At 42.8% G+C, this 27,307-nt stretch overlaps 1 protein-coding gene across 1 annotated transcript in view; it reads left to right on the top strand.

Annotated features, from left to right (window-relative positions):
• The window catches only part of LOC126336485 (dynein axonemal heavy chain 7), a 978,012-nt gene that overhangs the window by 626,387 nt on the left and 324,318 nt on the right, over positions 1 to 27,307 (top strand). Inside the window, exon 42 of the mRNA XM_050000228.1 lies at positions 17,548 to 17,775. Within this exon, the coding sequence (XP_049856185.1) occupies positions 17,548 to 17,775 (228 nt within the window). The remainder of the gene's footprint in view (positions 1 to 17,547; positions 17,776 to 27,307) is intronic.

Genomic DNA, 27,307 nt, shown 5'->3' with positions numbered 1-27,307 from the left:
GGCGGTGCACAAATGCTGCGCAGCTAGCGCCATTCGCAACACCGCAGTTCTTGGTGTGTCCGCTGTGCCGTGCGTGTGATCGTTGCTTGTACAGCCCTCTCGCAGTGTCCGGAGCAAGTATGGTGGGTCTGACACACCGGTGTCAATGTGTTCTTTTTTCCATTTCCAGGAATGTAGATCAAAACCACAGTCATGAACCCTTCCTCCAAAAGCCTTAGCCCAGCAGCAATATAAATCCTTTCTAAAGGCCTCACATTTTTCCGTACTTCCAAATTGAATGCACAACGTGTTAAAGACCTTCTCTGACTCCTTACAGTGAAAAATCTTTCTCGCCACCAACCCCACCAATCAGATCCAACCAAAGACCAATGTTGAACACTGCCTGATTCACTTCACTCTTCCATCCAACGCTGATCCATCCCCCCTACCCCAAATTACCCCCTGTTAACTTTCCAGAATTTCTTAACCTTAAACGTTGAATCACCCAAATCCCTCAACATACTAACCTCAAGCTTATAATTCTACATCCTGACAAAGGCTTTACCACTGTTGTTTTGAACTGCAAGGATTACCTGGCAGAAGGACTTTGCTGCTTGTGAGATTGATCCACCTTTAAACCCTGTGGCAGTGATCCAGTTCCAGCAGAATCTCCAGTCACCTCAAACCCTTAGACCCATTCCAGATTCTCTCTCTGGAGTCCATATCTCTCTTCACCCCTACCATTCCCTGGCCTCCTACCTTCTACATTCTTCCCTAAAGCCCATAAATCCAACCACCTAAGGATGCCCCATTGTGGCTGTTTACTGTACCCCCACTGAGAGAATCTCTGCTCTCATAGAGCAACACCTTCAGTCTATTATGTGCAACCTACCCTCTTATAAAAAAGAAACCAACCATTTCCTTCACCAACTGTTCACAGTTTCTGTTCCTTTACTGTATGGTCTCCTGCTTGTCACTATTGATGCCACCTCCCTTTTGCAATATCACCTCTAATGCCATGACCTTGTTGCTATTGAACTGTTATCTTTCCCAACACCTGTCAGATTCAATACCAACAACCTCCTTCCTAGTCACCATGACCAACAATATCCTCCTCCATTATTATTTATCTTTGAAGCCATCACCTACAAACAGATCTGTCATATGACTATCAGCACCAGAATTGCACCATCCTATGCCAACCCATTTGTGAGCCATCTAGTGGAATCTTTCTAAACCAGCCAGAATCCGATGCCTCATCTGGTTCATATTCATTGATGACACATCTGTGTCCTGGAGGACACCCTATCCACATTTCTCCAGAACTTCAACATCTTCTCTCCTATTCCCTTCACCTTGTCCTCCTCAACCCAACAAGCAACCCTCTGTGTTGCTGATCTGCACAGCAAAAGTGGCTACATCAGTACCTCCATCCATATCAAACCTACTGACCACCAACAATACCTCCACTATGATGGCTGCCACTCATTCCATACCAAGAACTCCCTCCCATACACTCTAGTCACCCATGGCCATCACATCTATAATGATGAGGAATCCCTCTTGAACTATATCAAGGATCTCGCTGAGGCCTTCACAGATCATAATTACCCTCCCAAACTTATACATAAAAAGATGTCCCTTGCCTTATCTCTCCAGTCACTCACCACCTTCCAAAGTCCCACCATCTGGTCACAGATTAACTTTCCCCTTATGGTGTAGTACCATACCTGACTGGAGAAAACATGCCATGAAACAAGAAATGTCCTATCCACTATCCATCTCACCCCTCCCACAGTGGTATTCTGCCGCCCACTGAAGCTACACAATATCTTTTTCTTATCCTACACAACCCGTGCTCCCAGTCCTTTGCCTCATGACTCATATCCCTGTAGTAGATCTAGATGTAAGACCTGTCCCATACATACTTCCACTACCACCTACTCCAGCCTGGTTGCAAGTGTCACCTGTCCTATCAAAGACTGGGCTACCTGTGAAACCAGCCATGTGATCTACAAGCTTAGCTGCAACCACTATGCTGAATTCTACATGGGCATGGTTGGCAACAAGCTGTCTGTCCACATGAATGAATGGTCACTGACAAACTGTGGCCATGAAACAGCTGGACCATCCAGTTGCTAAGCACACTGCCCAACATGCCGTTATTCATTTCAGTGACTGCTTCACAACCTGTTCCATCTGGATACTTTCCACCATCACCAACTTAATATCAGTTTTACATATGTTCGGGATTTAAGATTCTAATGGATTCTAAAATCCATTTGCTTTCTTACTGATTTCTTCTGTTGTCTTCATTTATAGATGCACAATAGTTTTTTTAATTCTTGTTCTTTGTTGATGAAATTCTTTCTGATTTTGATGTGCTTCTTGTTTATTTACCCTCTTTTCATTCTCCACTACAAAGTAGGGAAAAGGTCTATGACATGCAATCTGTTATTAGACTACTGCCCTAACTAGTGGAAGAGTACAGGAATGCTTCACTACCCCACTATGAGGAGCAGGTTGGGAGACCAGCACCCTGGCTGTATTTTATCCCTGGGAAAGATCCCCGAGTCCTAATTTGATATCATGCTGATTTGATTTTGGACTGTCCAGAAGAGACCACAATGAGGACCTCCAGGTATGGTGTCCACTAGATCACCGTAGCTATCTCCCATACAAAGTGGTTCCTGTCATTTAAAAAATCATGTTATTATCAAATGAAAGTAAAATTTGTGTAGCATTTAAAAGTAGGGGGGGGGGGGGGGGAGAAAAAAAAATTGCTCATGGCGAGGATACTTTCATCTACATGACTACTCTGCAATTCACATTTAAGTGCTTGGCAGAGGGTTCATCGAACCACAATCATACTATCTCTCTACTATTCCACTCCCGAACAGCGAGCGGGAAAAACGAACACCTAAACCTTTCTGTTCGAGCTCTGATTTCTCTTATTTTATTTTGATGATCATTCCTACCTATGTAGGTTGGGCTCAACAAAATATTTTCGCATTCGGAAGAGAAAGTTGGTGACTGAAATTTCGTAAAAAGCTCTTGCCGCGACGAAAAACGTCTATGCTGTAATGACTTCCATCCCAACTCGTGTATCATATCTGCCACACTCTCTCCCCTATAACGCGATAATACAAAACGAGCTGCCCTTCTTTGCACCCTCTCGATGTCCTCCGTCAATCCCACCTGGTAAGCATCCCACACCGCACAGCAATATTCTAACAGAGGACGAACGAGTGTAGTGTAAGCTGTCTCTTTAGCGGACTTGTTGCATCTTCTAAGTGTCCTGCCAATGAAACGCAACGTCTGGCTCGCCTTCCCGACAATATTATCTATGTGGTCCTTCCAACTGAAGTTGTTTGTAATTTTAACACCCAGGTACTTAGTTGAATTGACAGCCTTGAGAATTGTACTATTTATCGAGTAATCGAATTCCAAAAACTCATGTGGATCATCTCACACTTTTCGTTATTTAGCATCAACTGCCACCTGACACACCATACAGCAATCTTTTCTAAATCGCTTTGCAACTGATACTGGTCTTCGGATGACCTTACTAGACGGTAAATTACAGCATCATCTGCGAACAATCTAAGAGAACTGCTCAGATTGTCACCCAGGTCATTTATATAGATCAGGAACAGCAGAGGTCCCAGGACGCTTCCCTGGGGAACACCTGATATCACTTCAGTTTCACTCGATGATTTGCCGTCTATTACTACGAACTGCAACCTTCCTGACAGGAAATCATGAATCCAGTCGCACAACTGAGACGATACCCCATAGCTCCGCAGCTTGATTAGAAGTCGCTTGTGAGGAACGGTGTCAAAAGCTTTCCGGAAATCTAGAAATACGGAATCAACTTGAGATCCCCTGTCGATATCGGCCATTATTTCGTGCGAATAAAGAGCTAGCTGTGTTGCACAAGAGCGATGTTTTCTGAAGCCATGCTTTCACCATAAGTTTAATCACAAATTTCCATTAATCTTCATTTGAAGGTAGTCTGCAGTTGAAATGGCTTTTCTAAATAATTTTGTGAAGCCTTTAGCTGCCTTTTTCTTTATTTGACATACAATTGTACAATTTCAGACATAAACCATTTTGAAGTATCTAAAACAGAAGCATTTTACATTGGATGCAGTGATATCACTTACGAATTTAACATTGGAACAAGTCATATCACAAGATAGGGGACTTGTTAATGGTATATTAAGCCATGTATGTCTTTGCTTTTATGATTGCATATAACTATCATAAACTAAACTGGAAATAGTTTTCATTTTCTTGGGAACAGTTGAGCAGTTGTTGCAAAGCTCTTAGCTGAAGTCAATGCTTTTAATGTTCATACATTAGGAAGATTATAATTATTTTACAGAAATTTGTTACTTTACCTATGTATGTCTTCATTCTTGAATACATTTAATTATTGTTCATAATTGGTTTGAATATGTTTGCATGTAATTTCCACAAAATAACTTTGAAATACTTGTTCTCTTGTTGTGGGAGCATGTCATTTTTGAACAGTTGTTACAGAGATCACAGTAGTCTAATGAAATATTACTGAAAACCATGAAAATTAAGTACAGCCCTTCATGATCTGTTTTATGATGTGTGTTCTTTGGCAGTATAGTCATATTTATTAATTAATATAGTGATGATTATGCATTCAACAATTCCATAATGCTTCATCGTGGAACTGGTGTAGAAATTTCACAACTCTTTTTGTTCATTCAAAACTCTGTCCAATTGGTAGATGGATGCAAATTTCAAATTCTTCCATCACATAAGCTTTTTAGTGTATTTATGTTAGAAACATCAATCGTACAATAAGAACTCTGCAACAACTGCTCAAAAGTAATGATGCTCCTAAAATAATGAAAAACTGTTTCCAGTTTATTTTACTATAGTTAAATATAATCTTTGGAGTAAAGACATACAGGGCATACTGTACCATTAATGAATCATTCATAAAGTAAGTTATGATCCTCTTGGTATACCTTTGGGTATGACTTGTTCCTGTGTTCATAGATGATAGTAATGCAACCAATGTATAATGCATCCATTTTAGATACCTGAAAATGGCCTAAGCCTGAAATTGTACAGTTGCACATCAGATAAAGGAAATTATAGCTGAAGGCATCACAAAATCATTCATTAAAGTTCCAAAAAATCAGGTTCACTATTTGAACTGGAGTATAATCAGATGCACAAAACAACTTACTTTCATGTAAAAGCAGGTGTAGTCACAGAAAGAAGGTTTTAAACTGCAAATTTTTTAAACCAAATATTTAAAAAAAATCTACTTAGGAGAGAAAAGAGAGCAAATGGTTTGGGAGGAAAGAGATTATGTATGTATTAAGTTGCAAGATAAAATGTAATACTAGATCAATTGAGGCACTGTAGGAGATTGCTCGCATAGTGTAAGTTCTTTGTGGTGTTATTGTCTGTTAACTTTTTTTTAAGTCTTTACTCATGCTCTTGATCATTACTAATTGTTTTTGCAATCGTTCCTTGGAGACAAAAAGGTAAACAGCAGTTAGACATCGGTAATACATAGCAAGAGTGTCTTCACTAATGTCTTTTATAAGCTGGGTGATATGTGTGGTGAACTGGAGTACATAAGTACAAGAGGGTCCATGGAAAATGAAGGGGTGAGTCTCTAACCTCTAGGGTGTGAACCTTACTGCAAAGAAATGAGGTGATGAGGCAGCATAGCTCCTGGACATTATGTTGTGGACATCTGCTGACAATCTTATCTAGCCAAGTTAGGATGAGGGGCTTAGTTTATAGGTGGGACTAATTTCAAATATAATTTCTTGAGAAAAGAAGATGCGGTATGACAATCAGACACTCAGATGGCAAGCCAGAACTAAGCAAAGAAGCAAAAGCTGAAAAGTGGAAATAATACATAGAAGGGCTATACAAGGGAAACAAATACGAAAGAGTATTGTGGAAAGAGAAGATGACAGTGAGTAAAAATTCTGTAAGTCAGATTCTTCAACAACACAGATTTTACTAAACATCAGTTAAGTACAAATAAATCACAGAATATAATAGATCTTGTCTCCTCTTGAACTAAACAGAAACAACAATTTATGGATGTGAATATCTATTGCTTATTAAAGTACTCCAGAGATTTACTGAGTAACTCAACTGAGCAACTCAAATATTAGTGCTGGAGAATACTGCAAGTTTGTCACATCTGGTTTGCCTCTCAGTGCACCATAGTTGACCGCCATGTACATGGCACCTTCACATTGCTGTGCCCATGTTCACGTAGGCAACGTGAGCCTAGTACCTTCCTCTGACAGCTGGTACTACTTCCTCACCATACTGTACAGGTTCAATCACTGGCCTGAAGCAGTGCCAATACCCATCATAACCACCATCATGGCAAGCACTGCCTTCATCTCCACATGGGCGTCCATTTTGGCTGCCCATGCCATGTCATAACAGATCACAGGTGCCAATTTACACATCTGCTCTTTTTTGCATGCTGACAGATCTGTGCAGAACTGACGTGCACCTGACATCGAGCTACCATCCATCTGCCAATGGCATGGTGGAATGGTTCCGACACTTTGCAGGCCTGCATGGGTCACCTGTGGTCCGCCCCTCCCCAGCACTACAGTGAATGCCAGGCATTCATTTACAGTGACCTCATTCCATGCACCCATGTTATGCTGCACATTGATGTTCACTAGTCCCTCCTTTGTCCACACTATTTTGCCAGTGTGGGACTCCCAACAACAACCATGCATCTTCGCATTACCCCTACCAGTGTTTTGATCAAAAGCATGAATCCTGTCTATATGCTGCCCAATTTCACAATTCCCAACCCAACTACCATCTCCATCAAAACCCTGCAGGAACACACCACTGCTCAAGTCAGCATCTCCAGTGGCATCGTCCCTACCTCTGCCAGTGCCACTGCTCACATCATACCAAGTATACCTGTTACAAAAGGCCTTGAGATACTGGCATACACAATGAGGCTGAGAGGAAACTCACCATGCTACACTAGCATCATCCCCGATGCAACGGTCATTTACAACAAAGGCTCCAGCATCCCCCATGCTGAGAATACTCCTGCTCCCAGCCCTCTGCCTCTCCTGCAGCCTATGCCTGATGCATAGATCTTTGCCTCCACTGCTGCCAACAGCCAGTAATGCCGCCACATCACATTGCAGCATCCACAACTTCCACAGAAGCATTATTTCACAAATTCTCAGTGACATGCCCCAGACCTGTGACTCTCCATCCTCAGCCAAGTGTCACCATCAATTCCTGCTCACAGTATCCTGTGTGTGCATTTTCAGCTGTCGAACAGGGCCACCTAAGTGACAGGCTCTTCTTGCAACCACGCAACAATGCTGCAGTGCACTTTGCTCCACGGATACACTATGGCAGCCCCTCCCAGTGCCTGCCAACCCTGCACACATGGCATTGGACACAGGCTCATGCTGATCCTGTCCAGCAACTTCCACCCCTTGTGCTGCCAGCTTATTCATCATTGTTCCCACTGCTGTCTTCGATCCCTTGAATCTGAATCTGTGTCAGTGTGGGTCAAAGGTGTTGCCAACTGTAAAACAATTAAAGCAATGGGTGATCTCACTCATTGTCAAAAGCCGAGATGGGATTCTTCTTAGTGTTTTAACTCTCTGAGGCACTCTGGGATGCACTCTGTGTGAGCATTGACCTCAGTGATTATGTAACCACTTACCTCTCTGTGTTTACAAACATGACAAGCACACGAGGACGCGTGCTGCTAAAGAGACTACAGTGTGTGTCGGGGATAACATACAAACAGTAGGCTTAGAACATTTCTGATCAGTAGCATCAGCCGAGAACCGCTAAGCATACATTGCGGTACGGGGGATCAAGGATGCAACAGTTAAGTATATCTGTATAAGTAATGATTTTGTTAAGAAGGCGCCAGTCTTCATACAGCTGCTCAAGCAACAGCATTGGATCGCTCACACAGAAGCTTCCATATTATTATAGAAGGAGAAGGTGTACCCACCCTATAGTGTATAAAGTAATAGACAATATTGTTATTGAGACCAAGAACTTTGTAGGTGCACAAGTCATCCTGCTTGGGCCACCAGTCTTTTGTGGTGGAGTTTTGAAATTTGCCCTTAGCACAATGATGCCAATCAGCATGGTAATGGTTTGGTCACCATTGCTCTAGTATGTGCACAGCTGTCAAACAAGGCTACCTGAGTGACATGCTCTTCTCGCAAAAACCCAGCAATGCTGCAGTGCGCTTGGCTTTATGGATCCACAATGGCAGCCCCTCCCAGTGCCTGCCAACCCTGCACACACGGCATTGGACACAGGCTCATGATGACTCAGTCCGGCAACCCCGACCCCATGTGCCACCTGCTTATTCATCGTTGTTCCCACTGCTGGTACCTCACCACAGATTGCTGTCATGCGGCAGACTGTAGACTGACACTAGTGAAAGTCAGTTACCCTGCCCAACCTATTCCCAGCGTCCTGACATCCTGCACCTGCCTCCACCACATGAACAACACCTGCAGCATCAATGCCACTACCCATGGCCTCACCACTGGTACAACACACACATTCACTGGTAACAGCCTTCATCGTCACCACCTTGCTCACCATCAGAGCTCCATTCTCATGGGGAGGGATGGAGGGAATCTGTGTAGTGGCCTTTCACCATGCTCAGGTCTTATAAGTTCAGCACCACACCTACACCGTGATGGGCACGCCATGTGGTGATGCATTTCATACCAATTCACTCAATATAAAGTTTAAGTCTCACTCATGCCATGCTGTCCACACACCTACTAAAGGGCTGCATAGTAGCCTGTGTATAATTCTGTGTTTTGCACAACAAGACATTTGGTTGGCAAGTGTTAGTGCCCTTGTCAGCACTGTCTTGAGTTCCAAGCTCAGCCCATCATTGTTGGTACTCCCATATGATAACCTTGTGCCTTTCACTCAGACCTTGTCCTTTCCATTTTTATGAGAGATGATTAGTTTCACCCTTCATATTGAAAAAATCATTGTTGTGTTGGTGTATACTCTGGAATGAAGAGTGCCCTATTTGGTGGCCATTGTTCCTACCCACACCACTGTTTCACCAAGTTCCATCACATTTGCAAGTGAATTTCCCCTACAAACGTTAATTTTTAGTCATTATAATAAATGTTTTGTTTTCTGAACATGTGTTGACATTGACCTTGAGCAGTAGCTATCACACCTTTTTTCACAGTTAATTTCATAAGTTACTTAGGGAAACATTCCTAAATTACTCAGCTTCAATTTAGCAATATACAGAGTAGCTTTAGCAATATGGATAACTATTTCTATGAATTACAAATAGTACAGTTGCAATAATTATTTGCATGTGCAACAAAAAGTGACAACAATAAAAATTGCAAATTTATTAATATAAAGTATAAACCATTTGTAAGAAAAGTGTATGAAAATCTGCCTAAGGTGACAATTGGATACATATCAATTCACTGGACTCAAAAAAGGTTGTTACAGTAAAACTATTAGAGTCATTCACTGAACAGAAGGGAATTCTGTGCCAGACTCCCTAGAAACTAAACCATTCAAATGTATGTAGCTGGCCAGAAGGAGAAATTGTAACATGTACAGTACCTGAGTTCAGGGGTCCTTGATAAAATCCAGTATGGTATGGAGTGAAATAAACCTACCAATTCTGAGTATATGAAACTTTGGTGAACATAATCTTGGTATCAGCAGTCTATGACATCAGACAAGATGAATAATTGAAACACCTTGCAAATAACACAAGAGGAATTTTCTTATCATCAAATTTCAATGTGTCCAGCCACATCTCTCAAGTTAAAGTAAAGGTGTACATGAAAATGAGAAGTAAACAAGTGCAGTGACATAAAGGCTCCCAGTACATGATTTTACACTGCCCACAGAAGATCATGGCTTACATCTTGGATGTGCAGTAGATGGCATCTAACACCTGTCACAAAAATTTCTATTATAAGAGTTGTCTTCTGATTGGAGCCTCACTTACGCAGTGAATTCCCATGTATTCTGACATAGCCTTAGGCTAGAAGTATCCATTGGGGAGTTAGTAATTACTTGTCAGACAGAACTGGTGTAGCCATTGCTAAAAGTAACATGGCAAATGGAATATATTTTATAGTAGGAGTGAACTTCTGCTATAGCTATTTCCCATCATCTCCGCAGTATTAGCCTGAGAGACTCCTCATCTTGTTCATACAACTAAAAGTGAGAAAATAATTTTAATTACCCATTCTTCTCATGTAACTGATATCATCATTAGGAAGTGAGTTTGCACAAGAGACTTATCAAATTTAAACACCAGTTTTCTACTAGTATCACTGCTATTTTCATCTCAGAAATTGCAACTACTTACAAAATTGAATGGATTTTCTAAGTGATTGTAATCTAGATACACAGTTGAGTGTATTCCAGCAGAGAACATTTTCACTGTCTCATGGTCTCTTAGGCTATAGTGCTATATTTATACATTCCTTAATCTTTTCATGACTGATGCCATTACTATAAAAATATCACAAAAATAGTGTATTAGGGCTGTTCATTAGCTCCCTCTCATCATTAATCTAAAGGAGTTGTATTTGTTGCACATTACTGTAATGTGTTATTGTAATTTGATATCAGCCAGTGTGTATTCTGTATGTCCTTACATAATTTTATTTTTGATCATAACATATACCACTTATACATTGAGGTGCTGCTTGGGAGGCATGTAAACCCAACACTGCTAATAAATAAATAAATTAATAAAGTAAATATGTATATCTTTCTTTATACAACAAATTTAAATATGATATATTAAAAACAAAGATTCCAAGACTTACCAAGCAGGAAAGCGCCGGTAGATAGGTACAATGAATAAAACACACAAACACACACACAGAATTTCGAGCTTTCGCAGCCGGCGGCTGCTTCGTCAGGAAAGAGGGAAGGAAAGGAAAGATGAAAGGATGTGGGTTTTAAGGGAGAGGGTAAGGAGTCATTCCAATCCCAGGAGTGGAAAGACTTACCTTAGGGGTAAAAATGGATAGTTATATACTTGCGTGCACACACACACACACACACACACACACACACACACACACACACACACACACACACAGACACACACACACACACACATATCCATCCATACATACACAGACACAGGCAGACATATGCCTGTGTCTGTGTATGTATGGATGGATATGTGTGTGTGTGTGTGTTTGCGCGAGTATATACCTATCCTTTTTTCCCCCTAAGGTAAGTCTTTCCACTCCCTGGATTGGATTGACTCCTTACCCTCTCCCTTAAAACCCACATCCTTTCATCTTTCCTTTCCTTTCCTTCCCTCTTTCCTGACGAAGCAGCCGCCGGCTGTCAAAGCTCGAAATTCTGTGTGTGTGTTTGTGTGTTTTATTCATTGTACCTATCTACCGGCGCTTTCCCGCTTGGTAGCTCTTGGAATCTTTGTTTTTAATATATTTTTCCCATATGGAAGTTTCTTTCTATTTTATTTACATTATCATAAATTTAAATATGACTTACATAAAATTTGTTTCTAGTTCTCAATGTAAATAATTCAAACTTTGTGCACATTCTGTCCATAGCACAATGAATAACTTACAACTCAGTGTCTAGAGAAAGACTTTACCACTCGAGCCCCTGCAAAGACTAACTACTTTTGGCATACAGGTATATGACAAATGGTGTATTATGACATGAAACTCTAGATTTTCTAGAACCAGCAGTTGGTCAAATTAGGTTTTGTATATAGTTTTGTGCATACAAGAGTAAACAGTCACAAAGCAAATATGCTTCTTGATGTTAGTAAAATTTATAAAAATGAAAATAATTGTACACAATTTTGAAGTCGAATTTTGTAAAAATTATGGTGTGTGCCACATTGCCAACGTGACAAACATTTTATATTGTCATACATATGAATGATTTTTTAATTGCAAATTGAGATTTATTTCCAAAAAATTCTAACAGTTCTTGATGTAATAGACGATAAAATGTTATGATGAATTTTATGAAGAAAATACTGTAAAGCATGAAATATATGCCATTTAGGTAAAATAAAACAAATGGAATTCATAGGATAATCAATTTCTTTCACAATAAAAATAAAGGTAATGTTCCAAAGTATTACAAAACAACTTGGAAAAGCATGACATTCAAATAAATATTCCCATTCAATACATTGATCCCATAGGCTCACCTCTTGGGCTTTAGATTTGCAATTTTTGGGTAAAATAAAGGGAAAAAGAAGAATAGGACTGGTAATTCCACACAGTATCATAAACTATATTGGTCGTGTTGTGACAGTGCCACAACATTTAACAGTGCTTCCACAACAGTACGCACAAACGGCGATAGAGGCGCTCCGCAATTCGGCTGAGCGCGGGAGCGCCATCTAGCTACGAATGTCACGGCACGGCAGTCAAATAAGAGATACTGAGTTGTTGTTATGTAACCAGTTATTGTTTCTAAGTGAGTGTGTTTGAATATCCATGCAATTATTGGTGATTAAAGGTTATAACACTTTTTGGCGACGAGGATGAGATATTTTCACTGTGTTGTGGATTTGTGTGTTCGTGACGGGGCAGACATGGAACAGCTTATGCAAGCGCTCATTGAACAACAAACACAGCTGACGGCTGCTATTCAGGCATTGTCGACGTCGCTTCCTCATCGTCTGTCTTCCTCTTCTCTGCCTCCATTCCCTGCTTATGACGAGGCTGCTGAAGACTGGGAGGATTATGAGAAGTGTTTGTGGCTACACTTCTTGGCTTTCAGTGTTGTCCACGCTCCTATGTGTAAGTCGTTATTTCTATCTTGGATTTCCCCACGGATCTATCAGCTGCTATTTCAGTTAGCCCCTCTGCAGGAACCTGCCTCTCTGTCCTTCCAAGAAATGTGTTGCCTCTCTGTCCTTCCAAGAAATGTGTGACTTATTGTCTAACTATTACCGAAAAAACACCCACATTGTTGCCGCCCGCGTGGCATTCTACCGGTGTAGTAAATAGCCCCATCAATCTCATCGGGCTTGCGCGGCAGAACTACACAGTCTGAGTAGGAAGTGTCAGTTTGTCACGGACACTCATCATGAGTCTTATGCTGATTCAATGGTTAGGGATGCTATTCTACGGCTTGCTCCTGATAAAGAAGTTCGGCAACATGCCCTACAGCTGCCAAACCTGTCGTTGTCGGAATTTCTAAGCATCGCCCAATCCTTTGAAGTGTCTCACGCTACTGGCACGCAAATAGACGTGTGGTGTGATGTAGGCGCTGTACACTCAACTTTCGACACGGACAATTTGCCTGTTTACCGGAGATTGAAGATGTGGCGGCGGTTCACTTGCGTAAACAACGTCTTGTGGGGCCACAACGCTCGCAGCGAAAACAGTAACCAGAGAAGCAGGTTTGTTCCGCACTTCCTTCTTGTCCACGTTGTTTTGTACAGCATGACAGGGCCACATGTCCAAAACGTTGGGCCATGTGTAATTCATATAGAAAAAAAGGCCACATTGCTTCTGTGTGTCAGTCCCCTAAAGTTCCTGTTGACGAGGATGAGGCATCGGACATGGATGTTAACTGTGTGCTTTCTCAAACAGATAAGTTGTTTGTTACTGTTTGTGTTCTGGATAAAGACATTTGCATGCAAGTGGACACTGGCACTGCAGTAACTCTCATTAATTCTCGAACTTATTTGGAGTTGTGCTCTCCTCCCTTGTCTCCAGTTACGCGAAATCTGAGAACTTATAATAAACAGAAAATTCCTATCATTGGCCAGTTTGATGCTTCCACTGCCTACAAGTCTGTTGTTAGGCCCCTCACGTTTTATGTGGTGGATCATTCGGGCACTGAAAACCTGTTCGGTTATGATGCTTTCCAGTTGTTCGGGTTCTCCATTGATGTTGATGTGCACCTCATATCTGAGGATATTCTGTATCAACGGCTGGATGGATTGTGTTCTGAATTTTCGTCCGTGTTCTCTGCTGGTCTGGGTCATGCCAAGGATTTTGAACCCCACATTACTCTTAAACCTACAGCTCGCCCTAAGTTTATCCAGGCACGCCGTATTCCATTGGCGTTGCAAGCACCCGTCAAGGCTGAAATAGACTGATTAACAGCTTCAGGGATTCTCCTTCCTGTTACCTCCAGCGAATGGGCATTGCCAATCGTGGTGGTTTCTAAACCAAATGGGAGTCTGCGATTGTGTGGTGATTTTAAAGCCACTATCAATGCTCAGAGCCTCATTGACACTTATCCTCTTCCCATCCTGAGGAGCTATTTACCAAGCTTGCTGGGGGCCAGTTCTTTTCCAAACTTGACTTATCGGAGGCATACCATCAGTTGCCGTTGGATGCTTCTTCAAAGGAATTTCTCATCATCAACACTCATTGTGGGTTGTATCAGTACCAGCTGTTACCATTTGGCATCGCTAGTGGGCCGGCCATTTTTCAGCTGTTTTTGGAACAGCTCACGGCTTCCGTTCCCAGCTGCATAAACTACCTGGATGACATTGTTGTCACGGGGGCCTCCACTGATGAGCACCTTCGCAATTAGCATTCACTGTTTCGAGTTTTGCATTCGGCTGGGTTAAGGTGCAATCTGGAAAAGTCACAGTTCTTCCAACCCTCCATTGAATATCTTGGTTTCCACTTGTCCCTTGAGGGTATATGTCCTCTACGTCAGCACGTTGCGGCCATTAATGCTCTACCCCGGCTGTCTACGGTCAAAGAACTTCAGGCGTTTCTAAGCAAGATTGCTTATTATCACAAATTCATTCCAACTGCGACGGCGGTAGCTGTTACGCAAAAATGTCCCTTTCTGTTGGTCCGACGAGTGTGAGCAGGCTTTTGTCCACCTGAAGGCTCATTTGCAGTCGGCGCCTTGTCTTGCCACATTCCATCCGGGTCAGCATTTGATTCTGGCGACTGACGTGCCACAGTATGGCCTAGGGGCTGTTCTCGCCCATCGGTATGAGGATGGGTCGAAACGACCCATCGCCTATGCTTCCAAGATCCTCAACGATGCGCAACAGCGTTACTCTCAAATCGAAAAGAAGGAGCTTGCTATCACTTATGCTCTAAAAAAGTTCAGCGTTTTTTTGTATGGTTCTAAGTTTCACCTCATCACCGACCACAAGCCGCTGGTCTCTCTGTTCAGCATTGGCGTGATTCCCGATGGGCCCCGACCCGGTTTTTGATCATGATGAACTACTCTGTTTCCACATTGATGAGGAAGAACGTTGTGCAGTCGAGAGTTTTCCACTTACAGGTTCGAAGGTTGCGTCGGCTACTGCGCGGGACCCGGTCCTGCGTCAGGTGATCGGTTTTGTTCAACGCGGTTGGCCGTACCGGACCAAGTGTCGGGCATCGGATCCCCTTCGCAACTACCATGCCTTGCGCCTTCTTCTGTCTGTTCGTGGTGGTGTTGTTCTTCTGGCCACGGATGGAGCATCTCCACGGGTCATGGTGCCAGCCTCCCTTCACAAAGATGTTCTCAAACAGTTTCATGAAGGGGTATTTCTCGGACTAAGTCCCTGGCCCACAGGCATGTTTATTGGCCTGGTATTGATTTGGACGTAGTCCACATGGTTGCTGCGTGTGGTGAGTGTGCTCAACAACTGGCTGCACCTTGTACAATGCCCTCTGCGTGGCCTGATCCGGCACAGCCATGGGAACGGGTGCACACTGACTTTGCCGGCCCTTTCCTTGGTTCTTATTGGCTACGGTTGATTGATGCCTTCTCGAAGTTTCCGCTTGTTGTTCGATGTCCATCGCCCACCACTGCGGCGACAACGCTGGCTTTGTCCAAAATCTTTGTGCTAGAAGGTCTTCCACCCATGATCGTCACGGACAATGGCCCTCAGTTCTCTTTGCAGGCCTTCTGTGATTTTTGTATTGGACAAGAGATTCATCATGTTACAGCACCACCCTTCCATCCGCAATCAAATGGGGAGGTCGAGCGCCTTGTCCGCACTTTCAAAAGCCAGATGAAAAAATTCCTTAGTGATTTTTCTACAGATGACGCTCTGCTGCAATTTCTGAGTTCTTATCGCTTCACGCCTCTGGGTGATCACAGCCCTGCTGAACTCTTGCATGGCCGCCAACTGCGCACTCTACTGCACCTGCTTCACCCTGTCAGTGGTCAAGGCTCTTCGCGCCCGCCGGCTTTGTGAAATACTTACGGACGACGGCTTGGTTGTTCGCCATTACGACCAGATGCGCCCAAGAGTGGTGGCCACGCCGGTGCCACCGCCCCTTCCTTCACCTCCACCAGCCGCCCGAGAAGTCAGTCCTGTTGCTGCTGCCGATCTACCGTACGTGTTGATGCAGCCGAAGTTTGCTACCTCTTCCGAGTACGCCAGAACCGCCCCAGTCGCGACACTGCCTTCTCCGGGACCCATCTCACTGGAGCACACTCCCAGGTCCACGACACCTATGGATGCTGCTCTGGAGTTTTCACCCATAATCTTGTCCAAGAGGCACGTTCCTTGCACGAGCTTCCATCCTGGACATTTTTGACCATACTCTCATGTCTCTCCACGGGATCTTCTTGGGGCCTCACAAAAGGCCATGGATGTCTCAGTACTGTCCATGTCTCCAAGGAAGTGAGTGTGCTCCCCCCCACCTCCCGGGGGAAAAGTGTTGTGACAGTGCCACATTTTACAATGCCACCACGACAGTACACGCAAACAGCGATAGAGGCGCTCCGCAACTCGGCTGAGCGCGGGAGCGTCACCTAGCTACGAACGGCGCACGGCAGTCGAATAAGAGATACTGAGGTGTTATCATGTAACCAGCTATTGTTTCTAAGTGAGTGTGTTTGAATATCCACGCAATTATTGGTGATTAAAGGTTATAACAGGTCAAAGATCTTCATAATACTGGTTTATTATATGGTACATTGTTCTACCCATCAATGATGTTTGAATTGTTTTGAGTCTTTCTTTCTTAATGTTGCTGTTTTCACAAGTTTATTCAGTACTTTCGTCTTTTTTTAATGCAAACTTTTCTGGGCTTTATCAACTGCGAAGTTAGTAATATTAAACATCCAGTTCATAAACTTTCTTTTCGTCATTTATTTACTGATTTGCTCTCCTACGATTCTTTTAAAGAGGAATTCAGGTCTCCTGTTTTACCTAATTGGAAAACAATGTGTGTTCAAAAAATAATAGGAATTTTGTAAGTATTCATGTTGTATTAGTCCAAGGGTTCCTGAAGTGTTTCATGGATAGGAGAAAGTGCTGGGGTAAATGTATAATATCTAATATGAACTATTTTGAATGGGGTAGCATTCATGTAATAAACAAAATTCTCTCCCGTTATTTTTTCAACACACCTATTGGCAGTAAATTCACAGAAAACCTATTTAAAAGATTGATGAGTTGATTAGAAGGCCATGCCATTAAACTGTAATGACATTTTTAACACTGTGGAATGCATTTCCTGCATTCAAAGGTATAAGATTATCTGGATTCAAAGTAATTGTTCATGCAATCATGCCAGATTCTGCATTTAGGTTGAAAAAGTGGTGAAAGCTGAAGAAGAAGTTGCAAACCAGCAAGCAGCTGCAGCTCAAGAAATTAAAGATGAATGTGACAGCAGATTAGCTGAAGCAATGCCAATACTCGAAGCAGCACTGGCTGCTTTGAACACACTAACAGCAGCTGATATTACAATTGTAAAAACAATGAAGAGTCCTCCAAAAGGAGTGAAATTGGTGATGGAAGCTATCTGCATTCTCAAGGTAATTTCTTTTAATGTGTTTTGTGGCTATATTTCTATATATGGCTGCTCTATTTTAATGTACCTACTTAACATGTAGAAATGTCAGATTGCTTCTTACCATGAAGAAGACACGTCAAGCTGCAGACAAGCACAATTAAAAGACTCTTACATAAAGCTTTTGGCCACAGAGAGACACAAACCATCCACACACAAGGAAGCACACCTCATGCACACACTACTGCTAACTCTAGCATCTTGGGCTGGAGTGCAGTTCTCATGTGGGATGCAAGTAGCAGTCTGGAGGGGGCAGGGAAGGGGAAGGAATAGCAGTTTATGGGTGGGGAGAGATATGATTGGTGTCTGGTGGAACGTGCAGAGACTAGACTGCCAACAATCCCAAGGTCAGGAGCTTGTGGGGCAGGAAGGTGGGAAAAAAGGAGCAAAGAAATAAGAGGACCAGGGAAAGTCTGACAGATGAATTAGTAGACTGCTGCAAATAAATATGGTAGGAAATGAGAATGGGGAGGAGATGATATGACAGAGGGATGGAAACTGTTGGGTAGAGATTGTGGGACATTATGTTACTGTGGGTTGAGGGTGGGATAATCACAGGAGTGATAACTCACATATGCATTTTTCAGAAAAACTGGTGGTAGAGGGGGAGGATCCAGGTGGCCCAGGCAGCGAAGCTGCCATTGAAATCAAGCTTCTTATGCTCAGATGCATGTTGTGCTTCAGGGTGGTCTACTTTGCTCTTGGCCATAGTTTTGCGGTGGCCATTCATCCTGGTAGACAGCTGGTCAATAGTCATACCAGTATGAAAAGCTGTACAATGATTGCAGCACGGCTGGTAAATGACATGGCTGCTGTCACAGGTAGCCTGACCCCTGATGGGGTAGGATAAACCAATGTCAGGACTGGAATAGGAATTTCTGGGTGGGGTGATTGTGCAGGTTTTGGACCTGAGTCTTCCATACGGGGTTGGTATTGGGAGTGGTATAGGGATGGACTAGGATGTTGTTGAGGTTGAGTGGGTGACAGAAAACCACATTAGGAGGTTTGGGAAGTATCTTGGATAAGATGTCCCTCATTTTAGTGTATGACAATAGGTAATCAAATGTCATACCCTGAAATGAGGGCCACCTACCCAAGATACTTCCCACCTGTCCTAAAGTGGTATTCCATTGCCCATCCAACCTCCACAACATTCTTGTTCATCCCTATGCCACTCCCAATCTGAACCCCTTGCCACATGGGCCATATTTCTGTGGAACCCACCAGAACTTCCTGTTACAGTCCTGTCACAGGTTTATCTCACTCCTTCAGGGTCTGAGCCACCTGTGAAGGCAGCCTTGTTATTTACCAGCTCTGCTGCACTCATTGCACAGATTTTCATACTACTACCAACCAGCTGGTTGAACGGTCACTGTCAAACTGTGGCCAAGAAGAAAGTAGGCCACCCTGTGGCACATCACGCAGTTGAACATAACATACTTGATTTAAATGGCTGCTTCACCACCCAAGCTATCTTTATCTTTCTGCCCACCACCAGCTTTTCTGAACTGAGAGTCATCCTTACAACACATTCTCTGCTCCCGTAATTATCCTGGCCTCAACCTACAGTAACATACTGTGCCCACGCCCTCCACCCAACAGTTTCCACACTCTCTGTCATATCATCTCCTCCCTATTCTCATTTCCCATCCTATTTATTTGCATCCCTACCAACACATCCACCCATCTTTCTTCACTCCTCTCCTGTTTTGCTCCTTCCCCCCCCCCCCCCCCCCCCCACCTACCTGCCCCACAACCTCCTGACATGGTGCCTGTTGGCAGTCTATCCCCTGTACACACTAGCAGACAGCATTCATCTCTCTTGCCACCTATACACTACTATTCCTTCCTGTTCCCTGCCCCCTCCAGATTGCTGCTTGCATCCCATGTGAGAGTCACATTGTGGCTCGAGATGCTGGAGTTGGTGGTCATGTGTGCATGTGGTGTGATTGCTTGTGTTTGTGAATGGCGTGTGTGTCTCTTTTACTGATAAAGACTGTGGCCGAAAGCTTATGTAAGTGTCTTATAATTGTATATGTCTGCAACTTGATGTATCTTCTTTACGCTAAGTAGCAATCTGTCTTTTTCTACATCATTGATTTCCTACCTGGAGTTTCCATTGTTTGAATGTACCTACATAATCTTTCTAGTAACTCACTCTCAAAACTTGTTGGAAAGACACAAAACATACAGCACATCGCAGCTAGAAGAACACATTTTATTCAAATTTTTAAATAGGTAGAGATTCCTACTATTACAAAATATCATATCAAAACCCCTTCCAGGATCAAAAGATAGGTAATCTACGTCACTAACTCCCCTTTCCCCCCTCACAGGTGCTTGATCCCTATTAACTTTAGATGGGTTTTGAACCTCAAGTTGTCAATAATCTTTGTGAGACAGTCAACAGTATCTTGTCATATGCAATATATTCCAAACTTATGTTATTGGCTAATGCCTTCTCTTGTTCAAAGAACTTCTGATATTTACTGACGTGGGCACACCCCTCAGTGTCTGCAAGGGAGCAGTAACTCATGTAGTAGTAGCAACATCAAGAACAGACATCACTGCCCACTGGCCTACAGCTCTACAGAGTTCTTGTCTACATCAGAGGTAGCACGTGGGAATGGCACCCACCAGCTGTGCATGAATTAGCCATAGTTGTGAAGAGAGAGAACAGCCCAAAATGCTGGAGTCTGCTCATAGCTGTGCTCTGCACTTACTGGTGGTACACGGCATCATGTGCTCCCCATTGCAGTGCTTGAGGTCACAGCACGATATTATCACACTTAATGATGGGCATGAAATAGCCCAAAACCAGTTATGGTGTAAGCATTGGAAAACTAAAGCTTTACAGCTGAAGCACTATTTTCAATCTCTGTCATAACTGTGAGTCAGAGACCAGGAGTTACTGCACTCATCCAGAATAATAGCAGTTGATCAACTTGCCAGGGACATGAGTGTGAACCACAGTGGCCTGGTGGTGGTAGACACCAAAATAATCCCATCAGTGAAGGTGAGGATGAAGCATCAGCAGAAATAGAAACTCAGATCTACTTGGCAATGGCATAATAGATTGTAGTCATCTCAGCAGATAACAGATGGGAGTGTTACATGTTCTGCCTCAGAATGGTTAGCTGCAACACTGAGAATCTGGCTGTACAAGTCTGGGTATTTTTACATGTCGAGCTATGCAAATGACCTTATACTTCTGCAGAGATGAGCAAATGTGCCATAGTTTTCTTAGCTCCTGAGTGTTCTTCACTGGACCACAGTGTCACAACCCTTCCTTTCTGGCTTTAAGTCTGTTTATTGTGCTGTAAAGCTGTTATTTCCTCTGACTTGTTATTGTTTAACTGCATGTGGTTACCAGAATGACATTATACTGACCCCTCAGTGAGATCTTTCTGCTGTATTAGCATTCAGATGGTGTGTAGCAACCCACTTGCTGGTGTACCTGTACAACACACAATATTGGCTGTTCTTCTGGGTTAGCATTCACATGTAGATATTGCACACTTACCTGCCTTGACTTTCACTCTGGCTCTGCTGCTGTGCAGGGAGCACTTACCAGTTGTTTAATATCAACCTAGAATACTATTCTGGAGCCCAATAAGTGCCCTAAACATGCAACAGATTTTATACATTGAAAATTTGATTTATGTAGTATCTGTGTCCTGTAAGCATTTCTTGTAAGTCCATCACATTTAATTATATGTAGGATTAATTTCAGAGAATACAAATGGCATGCACAATAACTGCATTGTGACATGCTAAAATCAGGTGTACAACTGAGTTTGTGTGTAAAAGGTTGCATTCACTATATTAGAGCTGACTGGCTACATTTTCTCATATTGTTGTTCGTTTTCCTTGCATCAACTGTACATTTATGTCTTTATTGATAAGTCAGTTTTCTTCTCTCTCAGGCACTGCTGAGCAATATAAATTGAGTTACATACATAGTTGCCCTGATAGTGGCAGTGACGTGTCATTGCAAACCCTCCTGGAGACAAAAAGCATCCAGGAAAATTCTGATCCATAAAAGTTCAACAACTGCTCTCAATTCACTGAGGCTGGGCAAAGTTGGGTTCAATCAATGCATGTCATGCTTTATGCCATATGTTCAATAGGAGCATACAACTCATTATGTAGAGTCTTATACCATTAGGAAGCAAGTGAGAGGATCTTGTTATGAGTGGCCAGTATCCTCTTTCTACAATACAAATGTACACGTGGATTAATACAGTTCTTTATTTACAAGAACTGTAAGTTCCCACTTAACTGGAATAGAGTCCATGTATTATGGTTAAAGCTCATCAATAATAGTCCCCTTGCAGATGATTTTGGTACTCTTGCTATTACAAACTTTAGTGTCATTGGTGGTCCAGCTATAGTTACTAATCTGGCCACTGTGTACTGTCAAAACCTGTGATGTGAACTGAGCCTGCTCTGCAATGTAATGACAGAAGTGTGAGTCAGTGAGGCCCTCTGGTCAGTGGCAGCAGCCTAAATACATTCTGTCAGGAGGGCATGACAGCATGTTGCTTGTCGGTGTGTTCCTGGCCTCTCTCATAAAAGGTGTGCTTGATCCAGCACCTACTATCCATCTTTGCTTTACATCTTAGCTGACCGGTGTGCTGGCACGGCATGCACTAGCATATTCCTCCTCCCCAAAGTACTGCACCATTGTTGTGTAGGGAAGATGCAAATGACAACTGATTGACAACTGGAAGGGAGGCAGGACACTGAATGTAGAGATGTGCTGGGAGCTGTGACTGTGGAGGACAGCATATCCTGCTGCCTGTACCCCACCATCTGGCTTGCGAGGCAACAGGAACATCCTCTGGAAAACTTCTGCCGGAGCTCATGTCCAGGCCTGAGGGCATGTCCTGGTGCAATGATGGTGACGGTGATGATGGGTCAAGATCCATTGGCTCAACGAGTGGGGATGGCGGGGGCAAGGGTGTACGTACATCCTCTCCTCCTGTGGTGCCCTGGTGGCACCAGTGGACAGCTGCATAGGCTGCGCAATCTCGTGAGGCCGTGAATCTTGGGGAAGAAAAGCAGCAGAATCATGAGCAATTGGCATGCATGAATTTGGTTCTGGTGGCAGCGCTGCAAACATTCGAGATCTGCAATCAAGTATATAAAAGAGCCAATGCTTTCCTGGGTCACATCTCTTTCCCAGCACCCACCATTGCCATAAACTCTGAAAATAATGGGATTGCATGGCGCAAAGTGATACTTGTGGATCATTGGCGGCACCGGATGCTGTGGTGGGTGTGGCAAGTGTAGCAGTGTCTGATTGTAGTGGCCGCCAGTGATGGTCCGTCTCATGGCTAGGAACGATAGGAGGTGAGGAAGAGTTGCAGCGCCTGGTCCCATGTGTGGGTGGTGTGAAGCTTGGCCACCTTGTGTTTAAAAGTGTGTACAAAGCATTCTACTTCTCGGTTGGAGTGCAGGTGAAATGGAGCACTTGTTAGATGACAAATGCCATTGTGTTCACAAAACTGTTCAAAATCATGTGAAGTGAACTGTGGTCCATTGTGCAACACAAGTACTTCTGGCAAACTTTGTATGAAAAATATGGAGGACAATGCTTGAATGGTGCTATGTGATGTGTTAGAAGCCACAGGCACCACAAATGGGAACTTGCTAAACGACTCTACCACTATGAGCCAATGAGTGTTCCAGAATAGTCCTGCAAAGTGTGTGTGTACTTGTTGCCAGTCATAGGCCGAACTCCAAATGTCTGTGGTGGAGCAGATTGGTTTTCTGCACACTTACAACACTGACACCATCTGTTCGATGTGGGTGTGCATGCCCTGCCAAGTACAGTGCAGCTGCACTAACTGCTTTGTGTGAACAATTCCCCAATATCATTGGCGGAGAAATCGCAGCACATCCATTGGCAACACTTTGGGAATAAGCACACATGATTGTCCACTGTCATTTTGAGCTAGAATCAGATCCTGTTGAACTGAAAGATTATGTCAACATGCAAAACATCAATGCACAACTGAGCTTGGATACTGTTCATTGAACGAGGCCAGGATGTGAGAATGTAATACAACAAAATCTTGAGATCTGGGTCTGCTTCCATGGCCTGTGCAATTTTTCTATAGTGCGAGGGAAATGATTCCAGCCATTCAGAGTCCTGCACATCAATTTGCCAACAAGATGTGGCAGAGGCATCAAAATCAGAGTCTGGGCCAGTTGAAAGGCGATAGGGTATTTGCATTGCCATGCTTTGCTATAGGTCTGTACACAATTTCATACTGATACTGTGAAAGCAACAAAGCCCAGTGTTGCAATTTTTGAGCAGTACTTGTAGGAACTGGCTTTGCCGGATGAAACAAGGACTGCAAAGACTTGTGATCTGCCATTAAAAAGAACTTGCGACCATATAAATAGTAATGGAACTTAGTTACACCCTACACAATAGTGAGAGTTTCTTTTTCTATTTGAGAATTATTGCATTGAATTTGAGTTAACAATTTTAATGCAAAAGCAATAGGTCTGTCTTGCACACCAATTCTGTGCAAAAACACAGTGCTTACAAAACTACTGGCTTGACAGGTCAAAATGCACCAAATATCTGTCAATAAGCAAAGCATTTTTGAGTTTCTGAAATGCGTCGTGACACTCTTTGGTTCACACGAAAGGCAAATTTTTGTGATGCAATGGAGCTGTGATCTGAACAGCATTCATTATGAACCGAATGCAGTATTTCACCTTGCCTAATACTGACTGCAGTTCACACACATTGCGAGTAAAGGCAGGTTACGGGTCGCAAGCAAATGAGATTGGAGGGGGTACTTTCCCTGACTCTTTATCACATCACCCAAGCACTGTAGCTCAGTTTGGAAAAAGTCACACTTTTTGAGACGACACTTGATTCTTGCTTCTGACAACACTTGAAAATCAGTACGCAAATTGGCAATGTGTTCCTCTGGTGTACAAACTGAGTTGACAATATTGTCAAAGCAGTTTGAACGAAATGGCACTTCTGCTGACAGCTGTTCCAAACAGCTTTGAAAAATGGTGGGTACAGAGGCACTGCCGAAGGGCAAACTACTTGAACAGTCCCAAGTGTGTATTTACAACAAACACTTTCTGTGATGCTTCATCCAATGGATTTTGCAAGTAGGCATCATGCAAATCTAGCTTATAAAAGTAACATTCTGCACCAAGCCTGTCCATGAGTTCCTGAGGGCGAGGTAATGGATAAGTGTCAATTTCTGTCTGTGGGTTGACTGTAGACTTGAAGTCAATACAGATGCAACTGCAACTAGAAGGCTTAGGCAACAAAAGGAGAGGACTTGCCAATTGACTAACTTGAATGGGAGCAATTGCGCCATGATCTTGCAATTCTTTCAATTCACTGGCTACTTTGGCTCTTAATGCATTTGCAACAGGGCGGGCCCAGAAGAATTTAGGCTGTGCAGTGTCTTTCAATGTAACATGGGCTGAAAAGTTATTAGCTTCTCCCATTATTTATGAAAATAGTTCAGGAAATTCTTTAAGGAAGATGGTACACTGTCTTTTGGTGCAAAATCAGACACTGGAAGTACATTGTCTTGTATGCTAAGTCCAAATAAATCAAAAGCATCTAAACTGAATATGTTGTCACTGTCTCTGAGATTTCAACACAGTAAAATTCACTGTCCTAGTGTGAGATTTGTAAGTGACAACCCAACTACACTGTCTGAGCACTGGAATGTCTTGTTGCCTGTAAGAAGTGAGGTGCTTGTTAGATTTAGAAAGGTGATTTAGATTTAGAAAGGCATGGTGGGTCTAACTGTTTGTGCATCCCACAATCAAGCAAAGTTACTAAGGAACCTATGACTAACAGAAAGGTCCCACAATGGCCAGCAATTCGTAATGATTTATATTTTCTTTTAGAATGTCATTGAGCAGCACTAGAGCAAAGGGGAAAAGTTTACTTTTGTCAGACCTGTTGTAGGTTTTCAAAACACAGCATTCGCTGCATGTGCACGAGCCTGTTTTTTTCTGGGAGCGGTCAAAATTGGCATTTTTGTGCCATTGCATATAAGGTTCTTGGACAATGGCTTTTTCTCCAAACATGTAACATGTTTTGTTACGTGATAGACAATCCTGTCTTTTATAGCCAGCAGAACACCTAGGGCAAGACTTCACTAAATTCGCAGGTCTGTTTACATGGGCTGCAGCTGTCCACAAGGCTGAGTATTTGCTTGTTGTTGTGGCTGCTGGGCCAATTGCAAACAAGGGATGACTTGACCTATCAAATCAGGGTCTGGTCAAACTTAATGGCTGAATCATATTGCTCTACAAAACCTGGGGAAGTGATAGATCAGAGTACTTTAAGATCTGTTCCCATATTCTACTATCTGGGACATTGAATGTTATTGCATTCTGGATTATTAAATCACTGTAAAACTTGCAGCAACTACACTTAAATTTACACTTCCTAGTCATGCCTATGAAGTCTGTGTACTACAGGCAGTATGTCTGTTCTAGCCTTTTCGGCAAGCAAAAGAACTGATATCTAGCTTCAGTTACATGGACTTGCTGGTCATAGTATTTAGTTAATACACTGATTATTTGGTCATAGCTGAGTTAATCAGGAGATGCGGTTGGGAGTAATTTTGTATTAACCTGAACACTGGGAGTATTGTAACTTTACACTACCTTGAACACGATTAACTTGACAATGTGCTTGAACTTAATCAGGTATTTAATCCATTTTTGTTTGGTTTTGGTAAATTGCTGGAACACATAGGTATCTTGGTTGGTGGCACTTGTTGGGCAGGTTGGTTGGTCGATAGTGGTTCTACGGCCAATGCAGCTTGTGCAGCCAGCAGTTGTTGTACCATTGTCAGTGATGTAGTGATTTGTTATTTCTGAAACTGAAAGGCTTGAGTTAGATCCCTTACATTGGCCATCTGTGGCTGAGATATGGGGTCAGGGGGTGGAGGGGGTGGGGAATTCATGGTTTACACAAATTTGTTATATCAAAAAGCTAGCAAGATCTCTGAAAAGGGAAATTTGATTAGTCCCATGGCTCCTCTCCTGGAATACATGCAAGAACAAAACAACACATTAGCAAATAGAAACACTTGAAAACGAATACCCCTGCAAGCTAAAACACAAAAAAAGCAAGCAAAATCTTTGGCCAAGTTGATTATCTTCGATCACCACTGAATTATCCTCGTTCACCACTGCAGTATCCTGATAACCACTGTAGTCTTGTACCATAAGGAGGTAAAGGAGAAGGTGTTGTTATGGGTTTCTGCAACACAAATGCATATGTGGATTAACACGGTTCTTTATTTACATGAACTGTAAACTTTTACTTAACAGGAATAGAGTCCACATCCTGTCGTAAAAGCTCATCAATAATATTCCTCTTGTAGACAATATTGGTGCTCTTGCTATTACAAAATTTAGTCTCACTGTTGGTCTTGCTATAGTCACTAATCTGGTCATTATGTACTGTCATAACCTGCGACATG

This window comes from Schistocerca gregaria, chromosome 2 (genome assembly GCF_023897955.1).
Source record: "Schistocerca gregaria isolate iqSchGreg1 chromosome 2, iqSchGreg1.2, whole genome shotgun sequence".
Classification (NCBI taxonomy): Eukaryota; Metazoa; Arthropoda; class Insecta; order Orthoptera; family Acrididae; genus Schistocerca; species Schistocerca gregaria.
This window is presented reverse-complemented; position numbering and strand designations above follow the sequence as displayed.